Source organism: Cyprinodon variegatus, unplaced genomic scaffold, assembly GCF_000732505.1.
Source record: "Cyprinodon variegatus isolate N-32 unplaced genomic scaffold, C_variegatus-1.0 Scaffold713, whole genome shotgun sequence".
NCBI lineage: Eukaryota > Metazoa > Chordata > Actinopteri > Cyprinodontiformes > Cyprinodontidae > Cyprinodon > Cyprinodon variegatus.
Window position 1 is genome coordinate 377,611 of NW_015151166.1, and position 8,768 is coordinate 386,378.

The following is an 8,768-nucleotide window of genomic DNA, read 5'->3' on the forward strand; positions in this document are numbered from 1 at the left end:
AATCTGATTTTATTTGCCCACATGCGACCTGGATCTGATCTTTTCATGGCAGTCTGAACAACATGGATCCGATTTGTTCCAGTGAGACCCAGGCCACTTGGCTCTGTGGTCCTGAACCCGATACGAATCTGATCTTTTCAATGCGACCTGAACGCCATTAATACCCGACAGAGGTCACTATTCTGCGTCTTGCTATGAAGATGCAGCAAAAAAAACAACCATGGCGGACGATGATGATGCGCAGAGCAGTATTTATGTTTATAGATATTCAAAAGATTGAGTTTTTATGGTTGGAAAAGACCGCTAGATGCGTGCCGGCCCAAAAAGACCGCTAGATGCACGCCGGCCCAAAAAGACCGCTAGATGCGCGCCGGCCCAAAAAGACCGCTNGCCGGCCCAAAAAGACCGCTAGATGCACGCCGGCGCTACCATCCATGTTTCCGACTCGTAAAGTAAATAAAGCCGATCTGCTCTCTAGCTGGAAGCTACAGAACAGAGCAGATAAAGGATCAGAGCAACGAAGCGTCAAAGCCACTGAGCCACCGTTTGAGTCTAGTTTTCTGCGGTTGCGCGTATTTGACGCCGTCGGTGTGAACGTAGCATTAGATGGAAGCAGAGTTTTTATGTTCATGCCAGTATCCGCCATAGGATCAGAACTTCCTTTGTGTCCTCGGCTGCTGAAGGCCCAGAGGAATCGCTGAACGTATCGGCCGACACTGAGAGTATCGCTGAAAACAGCCAGATATCGGTCCGCCTCCGCCGTCGGTGTTTCCTGATCAATCTCAGAGGTTCTGATGTTCTGACCCGTCTGTTCCTCAGACCAGCTGAAGTCCGTCATGGAGCAGGTTCTGGCCTTCGCTCTGCGGGAGCTGACCAAGATCGTGGAGGCGTCGTTCGACGACCTGCTGCTGGAGATCACCAAGATGGAGAAGGAGCAGCAGATGCTGGAGGAGCAGCTGGAGAGGGGCTCCGAGCGAGGGGGGGGAGGGGGCAGGAGGCGGGGCTCCGTCAACGACTCGGAGTCGCCCAGCGGGTCCGAGGACACCAGGGAGGAACCGGCCGAGGAGTCCAAAGAGGCGGCGCCAACGGATGGTGAGTCATCAGCTCCTATTGGTCCGCTGGGCCTGAATGATGAGGTCACAGAATGTCCTCTCACTCCCCCCCCCCCAACAGGCTCAGGGCGGCCCCCCAACCCCCCCGCACCCCAGGACTGGGTTCCCATCCTGGACAAGGTGTTCGGTCAGAAATGGAGCAGCGACGTTTGGCCAATGAAAGGCGAAGGCGTAGACGGCTGCAGCGATGGGCGGGGCCTGATGGAGAGGGGGGGCAGGCACGCTGACCTCGTCTCCTCCTCCTCAGTTATCCTACAGCCCTCCCCCTCCTCCCCCCAGCAGGATCCCCGCTGGACCCCCCTGGAGGACATGGAGGTGTTTTCTCCTGACGACCAAGAAGCTGCAGACAGTCAGACGGACGCCGCCGCGGCCCCTCCCACACCGGGACCCCCCCTCAGCCCCTCAGGTGAGCAAAACAAACGCTCCCAAACTGCACAGAAGAAACTAGAGAACAAAAAACAAACAAACAGTAGTTTGGTGGTGGTAGAGATTCAACATTAACCTGACCAAAAAATAAAACAAAACCAAATAAAGTTTAAAGAATTTCAAGTTTCTGACTTTAACATTTATAATGGGAAGCTAAGGTGCACTGAAAATAATAATTTGTACATTTTTAAAGTCAGTGACACAGCAAAGTTTAAAGCTATAAATTTTAGATTAATATGCAACAAAAAAAATTCTATTCAGTTTATTTTAACAACAATTTAACCAGAAAAATGACCCAAATAGAAAAGAATGAGTTTGTTTGGCCACTAGAGGGCAGCAGACATTCATCTTTGTTTTCTGGCTTAGAGCCAGTAAAGGAGCAGAACTGGTTTATTCTCCTCCTCACTGGTTCTGATGAAGGTTCTGATCTACTGACTGTGACCTTTGACCCCTCAGGTCGTCGCTCCTCCGCCTCCATGCTTCATCGCCTCCTCACGCTGCCCTCTCAGCTGCTGGGCGACGACGAAGACGCCGCTGCCAAGGAGACGCTGATCGCCTTGGCGACCAACGGCAGCAGCGACCAGCAGGAAGACTCCGAGCCCCCCGATCGGGTCAGGGCGGCGGAGGAGGACGAAGAGGAGGAGGAAGAAGAGGAGGATGGGGACAAAGGCAGGAAGGTGAGGACGGAGAGCGGCGGCGGGTTCTTGTCTGCGGTTCTGGTCTCCTGACGCTCGGTTCTGTTTTGTTTGGCAGAAGAAGCGGCGGCGGGTCTGGTCTGAATGTGAGGAGTGTGGTCGCAGGTTCAGTCGGATGTCCCTCCTGAAGGCTCACCGCCAAACGCACGCTGCCAGCGATGCAGCCGGCGCCGACCCGTCCTCGGCTCCGGGGCCCGGCGCCGCCTCACCGCTGCGCTGCTCCGAATGTGGCAAGAGGTTCTCCTCCAACACCCGCCTGCACAGCCACATGCGGACTCAGCACCCAGAGAGCCGGTCCTGAGGCCGCAGGCCCGGTCCGGCCCGGACCGAGGGGGAGCCGGCTTTTATTCTGAAAGGCAGCAGGAAGCGGGATCACTGAGGCCCATTTTACCTCAGAATCAGAGTCCAGTTCTGGTTCTAATATGGAAACTGAAAACCAGAGTTCTTCACAGACAGAAGGCAGTTTTTAAAATCAGATCAGAAGAAAAGACTTCAGGGAACCAGAACCAGAGTTCCAAACCCGTGGAGACCAGTTACAGAGCTGCAGCTATGGATCCTTCAGGTAACGGAGGACCCAACCACAACTCTGCGGGTTTTTGTCCCCGTCTCGCTTTTCTGATGAAGTAACAAAATGAAACGAGGTCCAGAGAAGTTCCGGCCCAGAACCACTGGAGGAGGTTTGAACTACGGGTTTTACTTGAAATCTGAGCCGATGAGAAGATTTTGGGTCTGCAGGAACTTTTTTTAAAGATGGTACCGGTCAGTCGTTCCGCTTCTAATGAACGGACCAGAACCGGACCCAGAAAACCGAGGGGATGAAGGGAAACCGCCCTCCTCCTCCTCTGCTCTTCCTCTTTGTGTGTAGGTTAGTCCTCCTGGGGAACAGGAAGTGACCTCAGACTGAGGCTTCCTGGCGGGTTTCTCCTCATGTTGGATCAGAACCGGGTTTTCTAAGTGTCCTTTTTGTTGAACCACCACATTCTTCCTCCTCCTTCACTGCCTGGGTCGGCGCTCTGTGGTTCTGGACCATCTTTGGGGAACTTCAGGAACTTGTCGGGTCGGTGGCTTCGTTTGTTCGGAATCCAGTCCTCTGCTTCCTCGCACGGCGGCCATGTTGTTTACAGTTGTTAAGCCGCAGGCGGACGAACCCGACCCGACCCGGTCCGTCTGGAACAGGCAACCAGACGGAGGCCCGTTACTGCCAGGAAGAACGTTGACCTTTTTCATCTCACCCTGATTATTCATTGTCAAGATTTATGGAGCTAAATTTGGGCCATAAAGTTTGATCAAAAACACATTTTTTAAACAAAAAACGTTTTACTGTATTTTCCGGACTATAAGTCGCTATTTTTTTCCATGATTTGAACCATAAGAAGGTGCAACTGCCAGAAGGGGAAGTCAAAGTTAAAAACGGAAGAATAAGGGGCTAATTTTCATTTAGCACAAGATGCTAGCAGGTAGCATGGCGCAGAATAAATTCACACATTTTTACATTTATTTTCCGCATTAAAGTTGCTGAACCAATAAAGAGACTGAGCTCAACTCCTGCAGAGCTGAAATAAAGAGCTGATGAAGCTCCGTCTTTCAGGAGAAGCTCTTACTGCTGCGAGCTAACAAGCTAATGGGAGCTAGCATTTTTCTTCCTCCCTACTCCGGGGGCTATATGTAGAGCTCCCCCTACAGGTTTGGTGGAAGACAGTTCAGTAGATATCAGCAGCTTATAGCGCGGTGAGCTTATAGCTAGATGCGCTCTGTAGTCTGGAAAATATGGTAAATATATATATAAAAAAAATGTAAAGTAAAAATCTATTTTTTTTCTTTTTTTTTTTTTCAAACCAATCCTAAAAACATAGATTATCAATGATGCATTAAAGACGTTTCGAGTTCCTACAGTTCCTGAATGCGACAGCTGGGAATGATTGGTGCCTAATCTGTCATCAGAGCCCCGCCCCCTTTTTCAGTTAATTCTATTCTTTTCCAGATTTTGATGTTTCTTTCTGTTTTAAAAGTTAATTTGTTTCACATTTCTTTTAGTTTACTTTTTTATTACAGTAATTTTTTTGTTCCAATTTTTTTTTTCAGATTTATTTCTAGTTTAAATATTTTAGTTTTCAGTTTTAGAAACAGTTTTTTAAGTTTAAAAATAGTTTTGGATTGAAGTTTATGGCCATAATGTAGCTCCATATTTTTCTAATAACCCTCAGTTTACAGAAAGCAAACGTTAGAAAGACGCTGCGGTTCTGATGAGACAAATATGGGTTTTATTTGAATAATAATTGTCTGGAATCTGGATGAAAAAATTTAAACGATCTGTTACCAGCAAACGTCTCCCTGGAATCAACCTGCTGGAAAAACGAGTCTATAAAATATATCCTATATATATCAGATGGAGGCATAGATCCGGTTTAGTCTCCATCTCTGCGCTTATTTTAGACGAACTGGAAGTTCATCAAGAAACGAGGATTAAAGTAAAATATTTAAATTAGGGCTGCAACTAATTATTATTTAGCTAATCGATTCATCTGTTGATTATTTTTTCGATTAATAATCTGATTGGTCCCTTAAAGACAATTTTTTTACTAAATTAAACCAGATAACAAACTTTAGTTTGATAGAGAATACTGACAGAGGATTTGTTTGCAATGATTATTTACATATTTTCTTAGACTCTTGGTAGAATTCCTGTTCTGTCACCTAAAGGTAAATTTTACGGTCTCTGTTTCTAAATTATTTGACAATTATTGTTTCAGCCCTAATTTAAAGTAAATTAGTTTTTAGAGATTTGGTTTGGCATAAAAAACCTTTAAGATCCAACAGTTGAATAAAATGATGATTAATTTGTTCTTTCTTATCAGAATCATTTGAAAGCAGCTTCTTTCTGCACTTAAAGCCTCACATTAAATAACGTGATGCTTCAGAAACGGGAATATTTTCCCCTAAAGGCAGGAAAATGCTGTCGGCTGTCCTTTGGCGTCGGTTTCCAGGGAAACGGGTTTTGGGGTGGTTCCTGGGGTGGGGGGGACTCGTCTCTGTGTCTGTGCCTGATGATGAAGCTGTTGGACTGAAGTGTTTGTGTTGAAGTTGAAGGCTGAGACCTGCAGGGCTCCGGGTCCGACTCCCGGTCCGACTCGCCCCGACCCGTCTGGGTTCTGCTTGGCCAACCGCGCGGGTCGGACCTCTCAGCCTCCATCGTGTTGACATACCTCATTTTTTAAGTGTTTCTGTGTCCAAACAGACCCGAATACCTCAGCTGTACAGTTCACATGTTTTTGTTCTGGGAGTTTTTTTAAAATTTTTTTAAATTTTTGTGTTTGGATGCGTCTCAGATTTCCTCCTCAGCCTGAAGCCTTCCTCTAAAAGAATCATTTCTTCATTACCTTTTTTTTTTTAAGGATTTAGTTAAATAAATTAACCAGCAGAGAAATGATTAAATATGGACAAAGAGGTATGGAAGCCCAATAATGACAAAATTAGGAAATCCTTTGAATTAAACTAAAGGAGCAAAAAGCATTATGTTAAGAAAATAAATAATTAATCATTGGACTATTATCTATTGTTGAGTAAATAAAAAAGATAATTGGTACTTTAGTTCAACTTTAAAGCTACTTAGGTTTTTTTTTTTTTTTTTGCCAAATTTTTTATGAGCTTTTGAAAAATAAAATATTTGTTTTAATAAACAGATTTTTTAAAAGGAAATAACTGGAAACTAATAATAAAATAAGAATTTTAAAATAGTTAAATTTGGAAAAAAGCAACAAATTTAAAATATAAACTTAAGAATCATGTAAAATGATGAGATGCTGTAAAATTTGGAGCATTTTTAGAGAAAATGCTTTAAATTTCCCTGCATGGCTCGGCTTCAGCGCTCTGATGGAGAACCTGCGATCTCCAGTCGCTGTTAAAACGGAATGACTTCAAATATATTTACCCTGAATTTAAGAAAGAAATAAGATTTTGATTTAATGGAAAGGGGAGTTTTTTCCTTGAAATAAGATGATCAGAAATTCTGCACTTAAATATAGATAATAGAAATCTGTCTTTTATTTTATTTTAAAGCTAAATTGTCTTTTTCCTTTGTCAGATCGTCTTACCTGCTCAGGTTGCTCTGATCTTGATAAAAACGGACTTTATTTTTAGCAGCGGTGTTCCTGCAGAGGCAGCTGGGATCATGTGACCTTTTGAACCAATCACTGCTCCTCCTGTCATGTTTACACAGAGAAATTAAAACCAGAACAAAAACCATCTTCATTCAGATTTTTCTCACTTTAACTAGAAATAACAAACGGTGACGATTGATTGGTTCATCAGACGTTTCTTCATTTAGTCTTTTGATAGAAATAATAGGCATTAAAAATACTCAAAATAATTTAGCACCTGATATGTTTGACTTTTAAATGTAAAAAGTTTTGAAATATCTCCTAAACAGCAGAGAACATTTTAGCACCAATGAATTTAGTTTAATCTGACATAAAACAATGAAAGGATTAATTTGGTAACAGTGGGATGAAACCATGAAGCCGATTTAAAGTTTTACTCCTTTATGGTGCGGAAAGTACGACGGAGTGTCAGGGCCAGTATGGAGACTTTTTTTTAATTTTTTTTCTATACCGGGAATAAAATCGTACTATTGCGAGAATAAAGTCACAACGAGAATAGTCATAAAATTACGAAAATAACATTACGAAAATAAAGTCGTAACATTATGAGAATAAAGTCGAAATATTACGATAAAGTAAAATGACAAGAATAAAGTAACATTTTAGGAATGAAGTCGTAACATTTTGAGAATAAAGTCGTAACATTACCAGAATAAAGTCTCAATATTACATTAAAGTCATAACATTATTAAAGTCGCAACGAGAATAGTCATAGAATTATGAGAATAAAGTAACATTACGAGAACGTAATATGACAATAAAGTCGTAACATTACAAAAATAAAGTCATAACATTACGAAAATGTAATATGAGAATAAAGTCGAAACATTACGATAAAGTAAAATTACAAGAATAAAGTAACATTTTGAGAATAAAGCCGTAACATTATGAAAATAAAGTTGTAACATTACAAAAATAAAGTGAAAATAAAGTCAAAACATTACGAGAATAAAGTAACATTACGTAAATAAAGTAACATTCTGTAAATAAAGTAACATTACGTAAATAAAGTCGTAACATTACGAAAATAAAGTAACATTACGTGAAAAAAGTCGTAACATTACGAGAATAAAGTCTTATTAGAACTTCATTTTCATATTACAACTTTATTCTCAAAATAAAAAAAACTCGTACCTGGCACTAATATTGCGTTGTAGGAATTTGATGATAAACGTCCGTCTGTTCGTTAACGAGCTCCGTGTTATTTCCTGCAGCAGACGGACTGAAACTGGTTTAGACCCGATGTGAATCAGACGCGCGTTTCTGCGTTTTAAAGGAGGTCTAGCGCAGTGACGTTCATCGCGACCTCTGAGACGCATCCACACACCGCTAACCTGTACATATCTCAGAGCTCCTCTGATCTCCCGTTTTTTTATTTTTGTTGTTGATATCGTTTGCGTCGTTTTACTTTGAATAGAACGCGATGTTACTGTTTGAGCCGCCGGCCGTGAGCTCAGCGAAAGCGGAAAGGTCAGCTGAGCGGCGACGGACAAACCGAAGGGCCGCAGAGCCAGGCCGCTTCCCATCGGCGGCCTCTGGGGTTCCTCAGGGAACCATTCTCGGTCCTCTTTATGTTTCATGCAGGTGTCGTGGTGAAAGGGACGTTTTTAAATATCTTTCTTTTTTTTTTTAAAGAACTGTTTTTATTAATGCAGCCAAACGTGACTGATGTTCATATTCTGATGGATTTCCTCGTTTTTGTACTTCAGACGTCTTGTTTCTACTTCCTGTATGATGTTGATGAACCGTGTTTGACAAAGAAAGTTCATCTCTGATTGTTTGGATTTGCAATGCAATACTTTTATAAAATATAACGTGTTTTTTTTTTTTGTAATTCTGATTAATGGATGTGGAAGTTTGGGGTTGGGGAGCTGAAGAGCCTTTGGCGTTCATCGGCAGCAGAAATGCGACCACTCATCAGTCTGTTGAATTCATGTATCTGTTATTGAACTGATGATGTTACGATGAAGGCAACGGTGAGGGGGTTTATTTTCTAATATTTCTGACCTGGTACTTTAATGTAAAAACATAAATAAATGTTCCCAACCACACTACCTTTAAGTGATTTCTTATCCTTAAAAAGATAAATATGTTTTACCATTTAAATATTCTTTTCTTTTATTTAAAAGTGCATTATTCATTGAATGAATTAAGTCACCTTTTTTTCAGTCAAGATCTATTTTCATTCATTTGGATTTTTTCATTTGCATCTAAACGTTCCTGAAAACCAGAAAGGTGACGACATGCAGAGTGGATACGAAATAAAAGAACAGAAATATAAACGAGCATCACTGTGGTTTCCTCTAAACAGTCCTGCAGAAATGATGAGGAATCCTCAGGCCAGCACTGCGCTGGATGGAACTGATGCTGGTGCAAGT

At 42.3% G+C, this 8,768-nt stretch overlaps 1 protein-coding gene across 3 annotated transcripts in view; it reads left to right on the top strand.

The window, feature by feature from the left end:
- Nucleotides 1–4,001, top strand: part of LOC107097653 (zinc finger protein 500-like) — a 7,992-nt gene extending 3,991 nt beyond the window's left edge. For 2 of the 3 annotated variants that reach the window (XM_015394885.1, XM_015394883.1), the window contains exons 2-5: nucleotides 820–1,092; nucleotides 1,174–1,518; nucleotides 1,995–2,215; nucleotides 2,292–4,001. In XM_015394885.1, the coding sequence (XP_015250371.1) occupies nucleotides 820–1,092; nucleotides 1,174–1,518; nucleotides 1,995–2,215; nucleotides 2,292–2,534 (1,082 nt within the window). In that variant the 3' untranslated portion in view covers nucleotides 2,535–4,001. The remainder of the gene's footprint in view (nucleotides 1–819; nucleotides 1,093–1,173; nucleotides 1,519–1,994; nucleotides 2,216–2,291) is intronic. The other variant, XM_015394884.1, reaches the window with a different exon arrangement.
- Nucleotides 4,002–8,768: the final 4,767 nt, after the last annotated feature.